The sequence below is a fragment of the Centrocercus urophasianus genome, unplaced genomic scaffold (genome assembly GCF_019232065.1).
Source record: "Centrocercus urophasianus isolate 14NV4802_14NV808 unplaced genomic scaffold, USGS_Curo_1.0 seq_14, whole genome shotgun sequence".
Classification (NCBI taxonomy): Eukaryota; Metazoa; Chordata; class Aves; order Galliformes; family Phasianidae; genus Centrocercus; species Centrocercus urophasianus.
The window spans coordinates 30,868,403-30,888,609 of NW_024884586.1; the positions used below are offsets into that span (position 1 = coordinate 30,868,403).

At 43.2% G+C, this 20,207-nt stretch overlaps 2 protein-coding genes across 3 annotated transcripts in view; one reads left to right on the forward strand and one right to left on the reverse strand.

The window, feature by feature from the left end:
• Positions 1–17,954, reverse strand: FBXO33 (F-box protein 33). Its single transcript, XM_042813749.1, has 4 exons — positions 17,443–17,954; positions 11,551–11,661; positions 6,292–6,977; positions 1–2,410 (listed from the first exon to the last, which is right to left on the reverse strand). Exons 1-4 carry the CDS (start codon positions 17,952–17,954, stop codon positions 2,139–2,141), a joined length of 1,581 nt encoding a protein of 526 aa, XP_042669683.1. The 3' UTR covers positions 1–2,138.
• The window catches only part of ZNF410 (zinc finger protein 410), a 19,148-nt gene continuing 15,938 nt past the window's right edge, over positions 16,998–20,207 (forward strand). Inside the window, exon 1 of one of the 2 annotated variants that reach the window (XM_042813751.1) lies at positions 16,998–17,152. The gene's annotated coding sequence lies outside the window, so the exon portion shown is untranslated. Of the gene's footprint in view, positions 17,153–18,792; positions 18,873–20,207 lie in introns of those variants that run through there. The other variant, XM_042813750.1, reaches the window with a different exon arrangement.

Here is a 20,207-nt window from a genome sequence, read left to right on the forward strand (position 1 = left end):
TGGGTATTCATAATCTATTTAATAGTGGGACACCAAAAAGAGTACTACACATTTTTCTAGATCACATTAGATTTTGATTTAAGCAATTGCAACGGATGCAGGAATTTCTCAAAATAGTCTTCTATATTCTACAATCCACAGTTTACTGTATCAGTCTAGTAAGTCATATTGTGATATATCGTTTGTGCTAACTGGTCTGGTAGTCTGAGCTTCAGCAAAGCACCCTTCCCCTCCCCTCCAAAAACATTGACAAAATTCAGCCAAGTAAAAGAAACTGCTGTATGACATTTTAGACTCTTTCTTTGACCTAAACACAATGGGAGCTACCAGTTATACACAGCTTATGAATGATCATTGCAATTTAAGTCTAGAAATTCTCATGCTGATACAACAAAATATTTTATACAGTGATCAATTTTTAATGCTTTATTTATTGATTAAAAGAATATACATTTAACATAAACCATACAACATCAGTCATCAATTCAAACATTCAGCTGGTTTCCTTACATTTTCTGTCAGGAGTTTATTTTTTAATCTGATCACATTTATAAGATAAAATCTCACCACATCTGGCATATACACACACTGTGCCAGTGGATTCACTCTACTGATGTACATATAAAATCCGCATGGTATGTGCTCACTGGAGACAAAACAGCGCACACCTGTCAAAAGGTCATTTTAATATAAGATGGTAAAACCATTTGTAAAACACATATAAACTTTTTCCATAAATAGAATCATATCTGGACATCTGTTGCATAAATTGTGTTTTCCAAAGCTTACAATATAGCAGCCAGGTCTCAGCACTGCTGGGCACCCACGTTGGCCACTTACTTTATTATTGCAGACTGTCCTTTAAACATTAAATGCACAACATTCGTACCACTTAAAACTGGGGTCAGGTGGAAGTCTCACAGAGACCACGTCTGTACCGCGGTTGCCCTGAAACAGTTAAATCGGCTTTTAAAGCCTCTCAGATATAACAAGATTTTAAAACATACTTCATGGAATGTTCTTCATGCATCGTAGCAGCTCATACCTGTGATAGAACAAGCTTTGTATTTGTTTCCTTTCCTTCCTTTACATTCACTATTCACAGTGAAACAGGTGCATGTTTGTTAAGAGTTCTGAGGTTGCTGACTGAGCCACAGCACAGCTGTGTACCACAGGTCGAAATTCGACCTTATATATTACAATCTAGCAGTATCTGGCTGGCCAGAAGCTGGCCTGCCCCTGCCAGCATGTGGGCACTTCTTCGTTTTTAATCTATTCTTTGGCAGCTGACACAGGCGCTGACAGAGAAAATCCAGTGACTTAGTTGCTAGGGATTTCACGACTAATGTTTGTTTGCAGGTGTATACCTTTATACTGAAGCCTTTACTGTTATGCTTCTACCTCATCGGAGTGCACTTCCTAGTTTTTCTCTCTTAAACTTTGGCCCAAAGCTAACTTCTGAGGAACACGACAGAAGATGAGGATAAACTAGGAGGAGTTTACACAAAGAACTCGAAACACCACGGAGCATGGAGTGAATCTGCAAGTACGGCTATCTGAAAAGCGAGTGTTTCGCAGCACTGCTTGACAGCCAAGGAGAACTGGGAGCGGCAGCAGGGCATGCTTCAGAACCAGTATGTGAAATGAAGCAAGGCGAGAGTCTAACAACGAACAGCCCTGGATAGACCTCTCTTCCTTTTAAGCCTATTAAGTAGCATGCTACCAGATTAAGCAAACAATGACAGCATAGAAATCCACTGGGCTATGGATATGGATATCAAAAGCAGCTGGCTCCTGAGCACAGAACTCCGATATAATAGCAAAAATAATTCAAAATGCAGTTACTCAATAAAAATAAAGTTAGCCGGCAACCTCAGACAGCCTTTGGCTGCTTCTCTGTAAGGTTTGGTAGACAAGTCCATTAACCGTGAAAACCCTAAACACTGCCACTTTCAGCTTCTAAACCAATACCCGACTACGTTCTTTGATCAAGAAGTAGAATACACATATGTAATTCTATATAGCTAATACTGATTAAACACAGCACAAAAGGGGTTAATTCACGCTACTGAAAAAAAAAAACAAAACATAATAGGACCCTACTTGCATATGTAACCACAGGAACTGTAAATAAGGAGCTAAATGCCTTCACTGAAGCTCTGCATCTCTCTGTAAAAATGACGAGTTGGCTCAGTGAAGACACTGAGCAGCTCTATGTCCATGACTGCATGCCAAGGTCGACCCAACCCGAGAGATACTTGCTCAATGAGATTATGTACTGGATCCACATCCTGGTCGGCCAGCTCTCCTTGGTCAAAATCAATGCTTTCCTCTGTGACTTCCAGCACTTTGAGATCAGAGCCACGAAGACGAGCAATTGCAATGAGATTGTGAGCCCAAACTGTGTAACCTGTAGGGGGAAAAAAAGTACTGTGTGATTTTGCAGTATGGCATTTCTTATGGAAGTATTTAATGTCAGATCATCTTAAAATCCTTCCCAACTTACTTTGTCATCTTGTGTCTGGCAGAATTCCCCTCCCAATTTCAGCTTTGGTTGCAAGTAGGAAAGTTCAATTTTACATTTATAATAAGGAAATATCAGAATAATTTCAGTTAGTTTAAAGTTTTTCTATATTGAATTGTTTCACTGTTTGTATCAACTTCTTTGGTACAAGTTAAGTTGTAACTACAATATCAAACCTTCTGTCACCTACTTATAAATAAACCACATCAAAGAAGCAACTAATCAACTATTTAAAGTGGATATATAAAAGGACTATTTTAAATCTGTATTTTTGCTAGGAAAGAAAACCAGAGTTAGCTTTTATTGCCTTAGAGGTAGACTTGATGGAAAATAAACAGAACAGAAGCCTCTCCAGGAAGCAGGTCCCACCACTGTAAAAAAAAAAAAATCTACAATATATCTTTTTATTCTACCTGAGATTAAACATAATTATAAAGCTTCCCTCTCTTCCAATTACTGTGTATTAGCATCCCTCTTTCAAAACACTTACTCTGCAGTTACCTGCTAGTTTTCTGTATCTTGGCTAAGCTCTTCCTTGTCCAGGTGCAAAACACAGAGTATTTGGGAACTTCCCTTTTTTGAAAGCTCTGCAAGTCAGCCCTTCCATTGCAAAACAAAAAGGCTCATTTCTGCCTTCATCATCATCATTCTCCCAGGTGCCTCCTGGGCAAATGCACACTTAAGAGTCTAAGTAAAGCTGCTGTCTGTGCAGTATCAGAATTGGGAAAGCATGCTGCTGGAGGACTAACAACCAGCCACGGTCTGGTCTTCAGGAAGGCAATAAGCATGTTCTACATCATGAACTATCATGACAGCTGATTAAAGAATGAGGAAAACTGTAGTGAGAGATTAAAGAAAGGAGAAATTTTCATGTATATTTTTTTCCCCAACTTTTTGTCTGTAAAGACTCCTACAGATATTTTGCTCAAAGTAGTTTTTGAACAAGGAACCCCACAAACGTGTCTTTGGCTCATTTCTAAGACATCAACCATTTAGAATGCATGAACTCCTGCAATTCTCATCTGCTGAGGCTTTACCTGCAGGCACAAGAGAATCAAAAGATAACGCTGTCAGTGAGGCTGTAGGACATAAAACCCAATGGAAAATTGCACTTCTGTGACCTACACTCCTCTCAGGCCTTGAAGGAGCTCACAATACCTTCAGACATTTTGACGGTAAAGAAAGGTAATGGAAAAAAAAAAAGCCAAGAAGAATAAAAGGGGCAACAACTGTGGTTGAATCCCCCGTGCCACCTGGGGCTCAGGTACACGGCTTTTGCTGTAACTTTTCACTGCCAGATTTTTTTTTTCCAGTTAATCTTATCTTAAATCTTCTTTTCAAAAGTTTTGCCTCAAGTTTCTCAGGAACTTTCCAGCAGCAAAGAAGCCTCTGCTCAGCTGAAGTATTCCAGAGGTAACAAGGAATAATCGCTTCCTTACAAGTATCAAACACATCATGAACAGCAGTTTTCCCTTGCTGGTGCAAATGTCAGCTTTAACTTTCACAGAATCACAGAATTGTAGGGGTTGGAAGGGACCTCCAGAGATCATCGAGTCCAACTTTGCTCTGACACAGAATAACACTGAGGATTACACAGGTAATACAGCACATTTACAGCACAAAATATCTCGGAACTCCACATGAAACGTCTTTCTTTTAAATTAAGGATTTCAGGCCCTGTGGATGGCCAGATCATACCACTGTCTATTCTACCATCCCCATCTCCAAAGACAACACGCTCCTCACACCATTCCTACATGCTGCCAGCAGCAGTTAATATCCTTGGCTTGGCTCTCCTGTGCTCCTAATGATGCCACCTTGGTGGGACGATGATACGACTTCGCACAGATGTCAGAAAAGGCTCCTGAGGTATCCAAGAAAGAGAGACCTTCAGACTCGTTCTCTCTCCCTCCTTTTGTCAGCGCCAAGTGGCAGCCAAAGCTAAGAATGGATCAAAGACTTTTCCAGAGTAAACTAAAAGCAGAAGAGGGAAAATCTCTGAAAAATATTAGAAACTGAAGAATAACTGCTTCTCATCTAACGAAAAGAAACCCATGCACTTACACATTGAACCAATCATGTCTCCTCAAACAAATATAGTCTCTTTTTAAAGTTTTCTTTCTTAAAGGAAGATTGGTAGCATCACAAGAAATGTAACAAGAGCACAAGAAACCATTATTACATAAATCAAAAAAAAAAAAAAAAGCAAGCGTGAGAATAAGATGCTATACTGAACCACCACAGCATTCTAGATCTTTCTTCCTAGCCATCTTCTTCTCAGTGTTAGCACTCAAGAAGAAAGATGCATATACTACAGTAACAGAGAAGTCCTACTCACAACTTAAAAAAGTAAAAATAAGAATTAAGAAAATTAGTAGTAACTTATAAGCAGCTTAGCTAACTTGGTCTACAAAGAGGAGAGAAAAGAAGGGGAAAAGAATCTGAATTCTGAATTTCAACATCAGTGTGTGGTTGATGTTTGCCCATTCTCTCTCCCAGGTATACAAAAATCCCCACAGAAGATGCAGTAACAATCCTTTGATACAAAAACTGTAAAAAGTGTTTGCCTTCCCAACACTCTGCACAGAGTAATATATTGTGCACTGATAACAGGTGACACACTAGGTTATAGACAGGTATTTTACCATCTTTTTGAATTCAAATAATGTATTAGGAGATTCTCCTGTGGCAGGAAGAAGGTAAATGGATTTCATTTATTTATTCTAAAAGGGCCTGAAACTTCAATTTAGTGTTAGAGAAACTGCTAAAATCCACCTTTACTGAGTGGTATGGTCATTTGCCAATCTGTGAAACTGTAAGGGGAGGATACAGCAGGACTTTCTGACTTCAGCTGAGATCTGAATGTACCACTTTTGCTGCTGAAGATGTCTCCTGTTTGTGCTGAGTAACTGGAGATTTATTCCTGCAAGCTGCCTGAGGAAATGGCCATTCATTCTTACGTAACAGAACAGAGTCATCCCTTAACTCCTTCATGCATCAGCAAGCTTGCTCTTTGTAAGCCACTTCCAGCACAAACCAAAACAACCACTCTGCACTGTTTCAGTTTCAGGTGCCTTACAAATGCGCCAAATTATTCTAACTTCTAATCAAGCTGAATGTAAGCGTGCACTTCTTTTTGATTTACAACTACACAGCAAAAAGGTGAGATAAACCTAGTTATAGTATTACCAGTGAAATCAATGCACTCAGCACGGTAACCTCTTCCACATTATATTTTTCTCCCCCACACTTCAAGTAGAGAGGTCTCAAATTTTGCACACCCCCTTCATCTGCTGCCAGTGTTACCAAGCTGGTAACAGACTTCCTTCCCCTCAGTCATGAGGTACTTAACCTGTGTTAGTTACACAAACAGGAAGTACAATCATCTAATCTTAACAGGCTGTGACCTCACGGCACACACAGCAAGCTTCTGCAGCATTCACATCCATATACCCAGCCACATGGAGGAAACCTGCACTGTGCCTCCCGGAACACTCAGCTCTTACTGCTCAATTCTGTGAGCAGTCACAAAATCCTACGTGATCTCTCATCCAAATTTCATAAGCTACAAGTATATTTAAGATAAGTAAACACACAAATTTCCTATTTTCAAACGTGAAAATACCAGTATGAACTACAACAGCTTGTATAGTGACCACACAGCAGACTCTTGAACATGACTCTTACAGAAGCTCATTACAGTTAGAAAAGCTGAAATATTTTAAGTGTTTCAGTCACGTACCGTGCTCACACAACGTATTACCTACCATGAACAGCTAGGAGAGAGAGCCTCGTGCACCTCCAGGCTAATAAGACAAGTGGATCTTCATTCCGGTTGTCACTAAGATCTGGGAAGCCAGACATATCTATCACATCATTCATTAGTATAAAATGAGTGAGGAACTTATCATACTGCCTGGATATGAGGTCAACAACAGCTCCAGAAACACAAGTGATGTAGCTGTCGAAGTGAATCCTCTCTAGGGGAATACTGGGCTTAAGAATCCTTAACATATCATCGCTCTTTACATCAAAAGCCATGATATAGACCCGAAGATTGGTGCTGTTGCGCGTCAGCGCCTTCCAATTCTCATCTTCTGGCATACTGTCCAATGACTTGTGCATAATGGAAACGCTGTGGACCAGGAGAGACAGTCGATGCAAAGGCACATGGTTGCTGTCAGCCAGGACTCTTGCCATTTCAGCCGTAAAATCACAGAAATCCAAAGCGAGCGAACGCAGATTGACAAAGCGCTCCAATTCAACTGCAGTGATGAGAGTGGTGTTACCAGGGATGTGGTTGTCCAATAAGCTCAGATGTTCCATGGTGTTGGCTATGGGGTTTGATAAGGACGACAATGATGTGGGAGTTACTATTTGCAGCATAAACCCACAGGACAGCCATTTCAATTGCCTGCTGTTGCCCAGTATCTCTTCAAACAGCTGCTGAATTCTGTAAGTAAACAAAACAGATAACGACGCTGTTAAACATGGTTTAGTGTTACCAATTGCATATCAGTCTATTTTTTTTCCCCATTGAAGAATTGTTCCTTCCCCTTTTTATTTATGGCTTTATCCTAAAGGTACTACCATCAGTTTACTGGCAATTACAAAGGTTAGAACACAACGTGCTGCTGACTTCAGCCTTCACTGCACTTCAAATGTTTGAACTGTAAACTATCCTGACCAAAAAAAAACAACAACGCACTTCATCGTTCAATTGCAGTGCTGCACTATGAATCTTCCTTTCGTACTTCTCAGCACGTATCCTAGCACATGCTAGCACCTTCCCACAACTGCATTAAGGTTATGCAAATAAGAAAACCTATGATGTTTTTAAAAGCAATAACCATGTTTTTAAAAACAGCTTCTCGTATTTGTTAGCCAGCCTCTCTAGAACTGCTAATTAAAATGGACAAAAAGTCATTTTCACTGAAAAGTTGAATAAAAATTAAGTTTCTCCATGTTAGAATAATCCGAAATCTATTGCTTGATTTTCCCCATTGAAGGCTAAAGAACAAACACATGATATTCTTGAAACAATTCTGAATATACAGCTGACTGGATTTTTCAGTGTCAACAGCTTGACACATTATAGGAGTAGCTTGGATCTGGTGACATTTTGATCCCAGATCACCAGTGGGAGGCAGTTCTAACACCAGAGTCCTCATGTGATGTATAGCACTGTATGATTATTACACACTTCCTCTTATGCATCCCACCTCTCCTATCTCCCACAACTCCTATTAGGTTGTTCTAAATGCAAAAATGTTCTTTAAGTTAGATATGTAATCCAAAAAGGTATTTTAAGGTAAGATTTGAATGCCAAATATCAATACTACAGTCCTACTTTACCAACCTCCTCAAAAGAAACAGTTTTCCAGTCCTCATCCCACAGCTGTTAGGGATCCAAATGATCTCTCTCTGCCCAAACATGTTCAGTGAGCATATACACACTAGGCTGCAAATATAGATGAGCCTAATCTCAAATTTCAGTCAGCTCTAAGGCAAAATCAGCATTTAAGGGAAGCAACTGAGCTAGGCTATGACAGGTCTGAGACTTGAAGAAATAAGGCAAATCCATCCAGTAGGAACCTAGCAGGAATTTTTGTGCCTCAAATCAAGCAATGTTTTCCATAGACCTCTTTCTCCTTTATTGTTGAATAACACACACATTCACATCTATGCTCAAAACAATGCTACAAAGTTATTTTTCTTATCCCCATATCTATATTCAAGATAATGTCCAGGCGAATCTAAAGGCTCCATATCGTGACTGACAGCAGAAAAGCACAAACACCATAAAAAGAGGAAAGAGAACAAGGGAAACACGGAGTCATGCTTCTCAGAGATTCTCCCCTCTCTAAAAGCTTTCAGCTCTCACCTCCTGAGCCAGAGGTGGCTTCTGGTCTGCAGTAACCCTCAGGGGTCTCACTTCCAGCAATGTGCCCAGATTCCTCTTTGAGCCAACCCTTCGCTACTGTAACATCCAACTACAAAGAACTCTGCAGTACTATCCCCCTTTTTTCTTGCTTTCACTTGACCTGCCACCTTTGATGTCACATAGTCCTGGAGTTTAAGAAAATTAACAGACCAATCCTCATTTATCCTCCTCTCCCTGTTTGTATGTGCTTTCTTCCCCACTGCCATCACAGTACCTCAGAAAGACACAACATTTACAGCAATGGTAGCCTTTGCTCTGCAACAGTCCAAGCAACACTAGTGCTTGTAACAGCTTACAGAACAATTCACAAGATGACAAATCAATTTTGACATGCTCTGTCAAATACTACTATCCATACCTCACTGCACTGAAGTTTTAAGTTGTGCTTCTGATAAGATTTAAGCATCTAGGCTTACAAGAGTACTGTTCTAATACTCACAGAACTGGAAACTGATACTGATTTAATGCTATGTAACTTTGTATTTAAGTATTTATACACCTATTTAGATTCATGCTGATAGGTTACCCATCCGTATGTCCTAAGAAAACTTTCCAGACCCTTTCCTCTAATTCTTTGCCTATTTAATAATAAAAAAAAGAGATCCAGCACTGCAGTATATATTTAGCAATGACTGCTTTTGGCTTGCTTTAAATGCCTGCTTTACATGAGGATAGACAGGAGGAACAATAAAAACTGCAGGCTCTTAGTTTAACAGATTTCAAATACATCTTTCTATCACCCTAATAAGGGTTTATTCCTTCCCTGTAAATTCTTACATCCTATTTTTCATTTTAGACTGCATCTAACTGGAGTTTGCAAAAACAGTTTGAATTGTGTCTAAATTCTAGAACACACTAAGTGAATTCTTGGAAATTAACACCTATTTTACAACCACACTTCAACTGCATACTATGTTGTATGAAATTCATCCTAGCATGTATGTGACTATCTTAAGGCTCACTTAGAAAATGTAAGTGTAAGCATGGTTTCAAACACAAACACAAAATATAATCAAAGCCCAGCATATGCAAGAAAGCAATTTAGAACAGTGATGTCTCAACAAGCATACTTAGTTTTGCTCCCAGTGAAGAGCAGTGAAGGGGATGCTCCCCATCAGCCTACAACTGCTGGTACAGAAAAGCACTGGTGGCCCTGGATAGGAAGTAAACCTAATAACAAAACCTATATGGAGCTCATTTGCTTAAAAACTGTGTCAACATGTTCTGTTTAATGCAAGAGGCTAAAACTGGTTCTTTTGGAAACAAAACTATCTGAAACACATGGAACAAACACAGAAAGCAGATTTCAGAAAGCAAATACTTTAAACTGCCTTTGCTTTGCTCTGCTCAAGACAAATGAAAACAACCGATTTCTTGTACGTGCTGACCACTGCAAGAGAAGGATTTTGGAAACGTAACCCAAGGCCTCCTCTTCCCCCAGAGCAACAGCTAGTCTTTACTGGGGAACGGCCTAATGGCTCTGTGCCAGCTGAGATTCCACCCAAGGTCCGTTACATTCAGTTCCATGCTATGGACTTGAGGAAGTGTCATGTTTTCTTCTCTAACTGTTTGAATTGTAGGAAGCTTCCAAAAGAGACAGCAACATTTACCACCACACAGGTTCCAAAATCCTCAGCCACTATTAACACTGTCTCCACAGGTTGCTCAATATCCTTCAGTGTTAGCTATTTGCACCCATGTTTTGTAACTTAACTGTTGCAAACATCCAAACATGCAAAAGGCAAGACTACAAAGACAAAGATTTACTTCCTGAAGTAATGTTGTTAGTGCTGATGATCCACTGCCAACTTTCATCTAATTTAGAAAAGAACTAGCAGGTTCCAAACACGCTGCTTTAGTTCATAAAACAAAGAAGAGGTAGCATTTGTTTCCTCATTCCAAAACATGCAAAGGTCAGTAACTATGTGAAAGACTAGTTTCAGTTCAGATAATAAATTAATTTTGAATTGTTTATGCTATGAAGTACGCATAGCAATTTTTGTTATTAGTTCAAAGAAATACTGAACCGTATGCTCAGCTGAGTAAACACTTGCTTCGATGGCTCTCTCTAAGCCTCAGGACAATGATTTCATTACGTATTTGTTTTCACAAATGATAAGAAAAGGGCTTTTTACCTGCAGACAGTACATATGCTGAACAGGAGCTTAAACTACTCTGAATTCTGCATTCTAAGCATAACAGGGTAAGAAAAATGCACATCTCTATGTACTCTGATGTGCAAGGACCAAGCATTTAGTTTGATAGTTGCACTCTCATACATACACTGATCTGACAATATATTCATACTAGTTCTAAAACCATTGAAAATAAACAGGAAAGATCTTGAATAGCTGTACTTATTCTCAAGCCACCCAGACAATGTTTACACTGACACAAATTAAAATGAGGGTATTCAAGTTTTATCTATATGGAAAGTTTTAACAGAACTAATAAACTATTTAACTTAGCATAACTCCTCTGGGATAATTGATTCCAGATGTCAGTAGCTTTTAAATTTGTCTTGCACCATTTCCAAAGAGCACAAACCAGGTATTTTGATTATATGCATTCAAAGACTGTACAGCAGTGTAATTATGGCAAGCTAAAATACACCTCTGAGACTAAACAAGCACACTGTGAGCTAAGATCTTACAGGAATCCTACAAATACCTAACCTAGTTTTGAGATACAACTTAAAATAAGTTCTTGGTGCTTATGTCCTCTTTTAAGTTCAACAAGAATTGAGGACATGCAGTAGCAAATACATCAGATGAGCTCCTTGTATATTTTTTTCCATGTATAGCAATAGTAAATGTACTGGTAAGATTCCTGTCCCTCCTCTTGTTTTAACAGAAGTTGTTTCTAGAGCACAATATAAAAATGAAAGAAAGGATTCCCACCTAAAAGAAGACCACAAAACCAGAGTACTTCATGCAAGTACTAGAAATAAAACAAATTCAACTTAAGAATTTTGATTCTCACCCAATAAAAAAATGTGAAGCTTTCTCAGTCCCTGTTTCAGACATGAAAAACTCATACGTATTGTTTTAACATATTTGACAGTTTACAAAATATAACTTACTGCTTAATCTTTTTGCCATCGGGGTCAACCTTGCCAAGGTATGTGTTTGATATACTTCCATGTTGCTGCAGAATGCTTATATCCCCAAAGAGACTTAACTTCTGGAGGTTCCTGCAATGACAAAACAAAAAGGGATCTGTATACAAAACAAAAACATTGTAAGGAAACACTCTGGATAAGACAAAAACACTAATAAGAACACATTATTATACGGAACACATAAACTCTTCTGGGAAGCATCCTACTGTCCTGCAGTACAGGCATGTTTGGAGCTAAACAGAGACCAAAGCATAGAGGGGAGGAGGGATGTACAAACTGATGATTCTAGCTGTAAAGCAAACGTCAGCTTCCAGTGACCACAGAGGCCACCACCATAAAGCCGACTTCCCGCAGTACTTTCCAGTTCCCTTTAATTCTTGGAACGTGGGCACATAACGTCACAGGTGAAAACATCAGCTATCTATTCCTTTTCAAATGTAATGCTGTGTTCAAAGCACTAACAGAATACAACCGTGAGAAGCCTTTCCTGAACACTCCTGTATAGTAGCCGGGTTACGAACGGGGGGCCCAAATATGCAGCAGCTGAGGCAGCACAAGCTTCTGATGGAAGCTGAGCAAAAGATCCCAGCAATCCCAGTCAGTGTTTGATTTTCATTACATCAAAGTAGTGGAAGCTGTTCTGACATTGGTCAACAGAAGAGGATTATTTGTCCATTGTGATACAATTTTCAGAAGTAATACCTAAGAAGTGAAAGACCACCTCTAGTCTTATGCTGGACTTGTCTTAGTGTGTGTGACAGACAGACAGGCAGGCAGATTCTCATTCCCCACTACAGTTCACTCCTGTGACTTGCATCTTTCCTATGCCTTGAAAAAGATCAAGCAGAAGTTACGAAAATGATAGCAGTTTCAGAGCAGCTTTCTTTTGCAGTGTTTCTTTTCAGGCTGTTGTTGCTGCATTTTTCTAACTGACAAAAGATCTTTCTGGATGTTTTTAAATTTATTTATACACACAGTAAGTTAGATTTACTTCCAAACATTCAAGGAATAGTTTGCCCATGAAAATGAACACAGCAAAATCGCAAATGGCTGTGAGAGTAAAATTCATCTTTAACTTTAATTAGCAGATGCCAATTAACTGGCAGCTGACAATTCAGAAACTCATAGAAATCCTTACTTCTGCTGGCTTACTAGTCATACACTAATACTGCAGATCAGCTTTTAGGAAAACACAATACAGTCACGAAGCTCAAAGCCTAGGGAAGCTCTGGTGCCAGTTATCTACCTCCACAGGATGAGCAGAAGGTGACAAGGAGTCAAGGTTTTACCTTTTTAAGTCTGAACCTAATAGGTATCCACTGCAAATAATTAAGGACCTGTTTGAAGTTCCTGCATTAAATAACCACAGAGCTGCTTGCTGAAATCTAGCCACTGTCACATCTCCTGCTTTTCTTCTATGGCTGACTGAATGACTTTAAAAGCTCCACAAGCTCCTATCAAGTCAAATATCAAAGCAAAGCACCTAGATTTTACAGCCATTTCAGAAATCAAAACACATTAAATTATTCGAAATACAGGACTGCTGTAATGATGGTATTTCAACATAACTGAGCCCTGTCCACATGCATAATATTCTACACATCTAAGTCAATGCCTGATCACACTGAAGAGTAAGTATGGCAGGGCAATCTTAGGACTGTGGCAACACCACTGAGAGTATTCTGTGCTCTTCTGTCTCCCACAGATTTTGAGGAAAGCCTGGTACACAGGAAAGTCAGCAGAAACATCCATCAGGTGTGAGAGGCAGTCTTCACAGCCAATATTCTAATTATACAATCACAACCTTCTGATCTCAGTGACTTAATTCTGAGAGTTAAGACAAAATGCAATCTTTCGAACAATTCTGATTCACCTGCATATTCACATCACACACAGGTCTTGTTCAATGCTACTCAGATCCCAGTGAATGCTGCTGCAGTGTTACTTTCAGAGCCTATAAGCAATAAGACTTACAAAACACCATTTACAAGTACCTCACACAGTTTGCTTGCATTTGTCTCACTGCCATTCTACACAATATAGAGACACAGTAAAAGCTTTCCACCTTACCATTTAAGCAGCAAAAACATCTGATTACTCTTCCACTCACAGCATAGTTACAGCCATCAAAAAATGTGATCAGAGTTCCATTCAGTATTAGATCTGTCACTGCTGTAGACAATATAATCTCCGTGGCATCTGGCTCACCTCTCACCCTTACTCTATTGGATGAGTAAAGCCACTGCTATTTCAATAAAATAATTTAGGAGTTAACTGTCCTCTTTTGATGAAAGTCACAATAGCATCTTAATACTATATATACTACAAATGCACATAGCTTGGAAAGAACATTCTCTTTCGGATTTAGTATTTGTCATATAATAACTATTTGTATTCCACTAGCTCAGAAAGTATACTAAAAGTAATACGCTTCTTGCTATGCTCTACCTTCAGTTCTGGTGCGCCTTCTTGAACATCCATCCTCCATTCTGCAATGCAAAAAAAAAATCCCAACGGACTTGCTTACATTCAGCAGGAACAAAGTGATAAGGCACACACTGTCCTACTAGATTCCTGGGTTTTTTCGGTTGGTTGGCGTTCATTTTGTCGTTGCCAGCTGCTCGCTACAGTTAATACAAGAGAGGTCTTAAAAAGCCTCAAATACAGACACAGTCTACTCCTTTGAATGATTCACAAATGTTTGGCAACTCCAAAGCAGATGCCTTCACTGAGACACCTTAGCTTACTATAATCTGCATTTTTGTTTCACAGCAAAGATCAAACAAAGACTGCTTACTAGCTCCAGTCCATACCAAAAAGACTCGCACAGAGCATCACCCTCCTTCCTGCCTCCTGGAACTTATGTTTTCAACGAGCAGCATGTGATGGTGCAGATGGTGAAGATCCCTGAAAGACCCCTAGGAAACAACTTGCCCCTCTTGATATTGTTGCATGATGCCACCCCCTACATTTTATTTTTAATTACGAAGTAGAATATCATCAGTTTAAATACTGCACTTCCAGTTCACTTCATTTGTTGTCGAACTGGAAAAGTTACAAACCACTACAGACATCACTTCGGTACTTTCTTTTTTTAAGAAATTACAGAATTTCAGAGCTCCTCCTCTTGGTTTCAGTGCCAAGAAAGTGGTATTTTGGAATAATGTGTTCTCACTCGCAGAATGAGAGCTGTGTTGACCTGAGCTCTGCCTCAAACACCAGACAGACCTTCAACATACCTGTGGATGCCGACTACCAGCAACAATACCGATCAGAATGCTATCAGGGGTTTCTAATTGTGCATCTGCAACCTCTTTAATTCTATCAGAATTACCAAAGATTGCTCCAAAATACTTTTCCAGAGACTTAACAGAAAATACTGTATTTGCATGAAAGCACACCATCATTCTCCTGTACCCAAGAGGACATCCAGAAGTTGCATTACCTTTAGTCCTACTGTTAGTCTTAAGTCCTGCAGTATTATAAATCCTCAAGGAATTTCATTTAAAGAACTTTTTTTTTTTTTCCTGAAAGGAGGAAGTTGTTGCTGTATTGTTTAACAACAGATTTAAATCATACAACAAGATTACATGGTTAAGAAACAGCACACCATTTTACTAAAGTGGATTTCTCCCTCTCTAGCTTTTAAGTGTAAGATGGAAGTCCTTTGGATTTCTCTGCCAAAAAGCTATCAGGAGGGCTGACAGGAGCTATGAAAGAATCATCCTGTTTCAAACCCTGTTCCAAAAGGAATGCATTTGCTGCAATTTAGTTGCTGGAGAAGTTAAAAACATTGCTTTTTCCATTATTTTGGAAATTGGAATAGCTATCACGTGTACAAAAACATTCTGCAAGCACAAAAAGAAATCATTAATCACCCTGGTGCTACAGATGAGCAACCAGAAGCAGAGAAACAAAGCGACTGACTGCAGTCCTTCGACCAATAAAATGAAGCACTGAGCAGGTGACAATGGTTCCACTTTAGAGGTAAACTAAGAAGCAGAACCAAGCAGCAACTTAACTCACATTAACGTTTCTTTCCATCTCATTTCTATCTAAAAGCTTCACTTAAAAAAATCTAAAAGACAACAACATTCTACCTCTCAACGAACTGGTTGTGGATAGTTACTTTTCAAGAACCAAAAAAAAGTATCAAAATAAAACCCAAACCTTGATTATGAGGGAAAAAAAAGCTCATTCTAGAAGTAATTCTGAATGTACATCTGTTTCACGTAAATCGCCCTCGCATGTTTTCGTTGCTCACTGAAAAAAGTCTACTGTGATAACTAGGTACTATGCATTTCCAGGTGGTACACTTTTCATTCCAAAGTCAAACACCAGCAGACAAGTGATCTGCTGTTTCAGATCACATCAAGAATATACAGAGACACTAAATGTTATCAAAGATGGTAACTTTTCATCCGTACCTACCACAGAACTACACTTATCTACCAGAGAACAGCCACTGAAGAAACAACTGCTACTACCAAGTGTTTTGATGCAGTCTTCAGCCACATTGTACACACAAAAAAGTGTAAAAAGGACTTCAGAAGGCGGTGTTAATGCACTAGCTGGAGATAACGCTATGAAATCTCTCTCTTCCAAAAGTGAAGCACACCGAAACCATTCTCATAATGCATTTCACTTTTTTTCCCCAAGGAATCTCTCACATAATATCTCTGCAGCTTCTAACTGTCCACTTAAAATGCTGAAATCCACCTAGCGGTATTTATAACAGATTTGATAACCATCAACTGACGTCATGTATGATATCAGCTGAATTTCCCCAAGATTCAACAGCAAAGTGAAAGCTTCTTCTGAAAGGCAAGAGGAGACTGATTAGGGCAGCTAAACCTGCAGGCTGAGGATTCACAAGGCAAGAAACAAATCAAGATGAAGGTGAGCTGTGACCCACAGGCAGTGTCCAAAAGCACACTTGCGCCTCCAACCGCTGCAGTTCCCCCAGGAAGTACCTGCGGGCATCGCAGGGCCTAGGAACCGAAAGTGAGACCTCGCATGCTGCACTTGTGTTCCCTTAACGCCAACCAGGAGCTGAAGCTCAGCTTTCCCCACACAAACCAGAGGAGAAGTGAAGGCCTCACGCTGCTTCTTAACTGTTTCAGGGTCAGGGTTGGTGGCTGTACCACAATGCAGCTACCAATAGTTTTCCAACAACTATCTACAGAAATGCCCTAAAATATTTAGCGGTGGTCGCTTTGCCCCCAGCAGGTGATGTACACTGCCAGGTAGGAAAGCACATAGCCACTCACTATCCTGCAGCCTGCACTGTGACTTCACTGCACAGTCTGGTTTTCTGACTGGAGGCCGTGCATTATGACCTCTGAGTTTTTAAAAGATACTGTGTGGGAGTGTCAGCAAGATAAGCACAGAGAAAGCAAGCGTTTTCATTTTAGAAGTCCAACCTGAGCAAATTAAGACTCAGAGCTACCAAAGTCGGTGTGAATGAGTGCGATCTGAGTGCATTTTAAGCCCAGAGCACGGGAAAAGGAATCCACTGCTCAAGAGGATCGAGGAATCGCCACACGCCTGAAGCACGTCCACAGTAAGCAATCAGAAAGACCTCCTCCTGCTGAGGCCAGGCCTCATTCCCGGCTCACAGGGGAGCTCCTTGGCGGGGCCGGCGGCCTTCTTAGCGGCTTTTGTGAGGGAGAAACGAAGTCTCGCTCCAGCGCTCCGACGCTAACTCCCCTATTAGCTCCCCGCACGCACGCAGCCCGAGGAGCCCCGCTTCCCCCCCATTCCGCGCCCCGGGGAGGCCGAGGCGCCCCTGCGGCCTTTGTGTTCCCCGTCGCCGCCTTCCCTGCCCTCCCCTGCCGGCGGCACGTTCCGTACCTGTTGTTGCGAACGCTGCTGAGCACGCACAGCACCAGCTCCAGGTAGGTCCTCAGCAGCTCGAGCCACCGCGGGCACAGCGGCGCCGCCTCCCCGTCGCCCGCCGCCACCGCCGCGCCCTCGCCCGCCGCCGCCCCGCCGCTCGGGTAGTTGTCGGCGGCGAACTGGACGCGCAGCTCTCGCACGAACCAGCCGCACTTGCGCATGAGGAACTCGAGGCGCGGGCGCTCGGCCGGCGAGACGCGGAGGCTGAGGCGGAGGCGCGGCCAGAGGGCCGGGTAGAAGAGGCACTCCCGCCAGTGCGAGCAGGCGGCCGAGGCCCGCAGCCGGTCGGGGCCCGCCAGGAAGGAGAAGATGTGCACCACCAGCTCGCTGGGCAGGGAGCCGGCGCCCACCGCCTCCCCGCACACCGACATTCCTGGCGCCGGCCCGAGCCCCGCTGCTGCTGCGGAGGCCACAGGCGGCGGCGGCCCCGGCCTCGCCTGCGGCTCCTGCGACAAAAACAACAACATCAATGACAAGGCGAGGGGGCGGGCGCCGGCCGGGACGCGGCCGCCGCCGGGACGCACCACCCGCGCCGCCGCCGGGGGAGGAGCGGGCTCTACCACCGCCCAGAGCCGCGCGGGTGTGCGAAGGGAGGTGGGCCGTGTCCCCGCCCGCGCGGCGCCGCCTGGGCCGTACCGCGTTGCTCGCGAGGGTGGAGTGTGCAGGCGCCGCGCCGGGGGCGGGCGGGGAGAGCAGGGGCGGCGCGGCGGAGGGGGCGGGGGGCCGCAGGCGCCCCGCGGCGGGAATGGAACGTGCCGCCGTTCGAATGGCGGGCGGGTCCGGCCCTACGGCTTCCGCGGGTGGGGTGGGGGTTAACCCTTCCGCTCCCGGCTGCCTCAGCCTGAGGCGGTGCGTGGCTCGGGAGCCGCGAAACCTCCTGATATTCCCCAGTGCGTGTAGAGAAACGCGCGGCGTTTCCTCGAACCCGTCCGAGCCGCCCCGTCGGACTTCCTAGGGCAAGCGAGGCCAGGAGCAGGCGAAGCCCCCAGCCCGGAAGGCTGCCGCGGGGGGCAGTCCCGCTCCTACGCGTCTATCCTCATTTTAATGCCTGCTCAACCGGTCCACCTTGCTGAGTCAAAGGGCTCCTGAGGTCACCGAGTGTCTCAATGTAACCGCGCCCGCAGCTCAGTGCTCTGCGGAAATAACATGGGGAGAAAGTGCCGCGTGGGGCCGCTGGGCCGCCGCCGTGCCGGGACGGAGCCCGGCGGAACGCGATAGAAGCTCAGCCCGAGCCGGCGGTACCGCCGGGAGGCCCCGGAGAAGGTGGCGCTGCGGTTCGGATGCGGCGCTCCTCCCGGCGCTCACCATAGAGCTGCGGGTGGCGCCCTCCTCAGCGTAGGCATTTCCGGGCGGCACCGCGTCACGTCCGGGCGGCGGAGATGCCGGTAAGGCTGCCGGGCGCTCCGTCGGGACTCGCTTTCTGCCGCGGGGCTGGGGCTGCCCCCGCGCTGGCGGGAGGGAGGGTTAGGGCACGCGGCCCGCTGGTGTGCGGCCGCAAGGAGACGGCGCCGCGCTGGCCCCGGGCCGCGCCTGCCGCTCTCCCGGGCCCGTTATCCCGGGACGGGCTGAGAGGTGAAGGAACGCAGCGGTAGGGCTGCGGGGCGGGGCGCTCCGCTTTGCTCTCGCCGCCATCGCTGCTGTCCCGACCCTGTGCGGCAGGTACACCGAGCACCGTGGGAACGCTTTTGATTCTCTGTTAGGTGGTTTTGTAATTGTGATAAATGGGAGGTGTGGCAGGAACTTCGGTTTGTTCACCTCTCATTAGTATCAAAGCCCTTTTTTGGTAGTTAGGAATTATACATTCCTGCTTTACCTCGTAGTCCAAAGAAGGAACATTGTACAATTGTCTGTGAAATAGCATCTGAAGAGAACTTACCTCACAAATCCATATCTGTGTCCATTAGAAATTTATCACCACCACCAGTTTGACGTGATAGAGAACAAGCAGAGGTTTCATAGTGATGAGGTGCATGTATTGCCTGTCAGACATTTGGATAATCCCCATATGGGATTCAGTTCCTGTCCCTTGCATGCTGATGCATGTGGTTTTCAATCAGTTCCATACACTTCCAGGTAAACAAGATTCTCAATGAAAATTATACATTACAAGGAAAGCTCTTACAGTGGGTCCACAGAGCCACTAAGATGATCAGAGGGCTGGAGCCCTCCTCTCCTATAAGGAAAGTTTGAGGGAACTGGGCTTGTTTACCTTGGAGAAGAGAAGGCTCTGGGGAGGCCTCATTGTGGCCTTCCAATACTTGAAGGAGAGTATAAATAGGAGGGGGAGTGGCTGTTTACAAGGGTGGATAGTGATAGGACAAGGGGGAATGATTTTAAACTGAGACAGATGAGGCTTAGGTTAGATATAAGGAGCAAGTTTTTTTACATAGAGGTTGGCGACACTGGAGCAGGTTGCCCAAGGAGGTTTTGGATGCCCCATTCCTGGAGACGTTCATGGCCAGGCTGGATGTGGCTCTGGGCAGCCTGGTCTGGTGGTTGGCAACCCTGCACACAGCAGGGGGATGAAACTAAATGACCATTGTGGTCCTTTTCCCAGGCCATTCTATGAAAGCATGGAAAATAGCCACTGAAAATCAGTTTCAGATGTTAAGATGTTATTTTGGTGGTTCAAGAACATTTGAAGAAACCTCTGAGCTTTCTCATATATTTCAAAGTACATTCTGCAGTTACATGCAATATCTGCTGACCTTTTCTTGCTC

What these genes read in the sequence shown, in the direction of transcription:
- FBXO33 (XM_042813749.1), bottom strand. Translation starts at nt 17,954, where the DNA reads ATGTTGTTGTTTTTGTCGCAGGAGCCGCAGGCGAGGCCGGGGCCGCCG. An exon ending in AGCAGCGTTCGCAACAACAG is followed by an intron (nt 11,662 to 17,442) that starts GTACGGAACGTG and finishes TTGTCATTGCAG; the next exon opens with GAACCTCCAGAAGTTAAGTC. An exon ending in CTCTCTCCTAGCTGTTCATG is followed by an intron (nt 2,411 to 6,291) that starts GTAGGTAATACG and finishes TTCCCCCTACAG; the next exon opens with GTTACACAGTTTGGGCTCAC.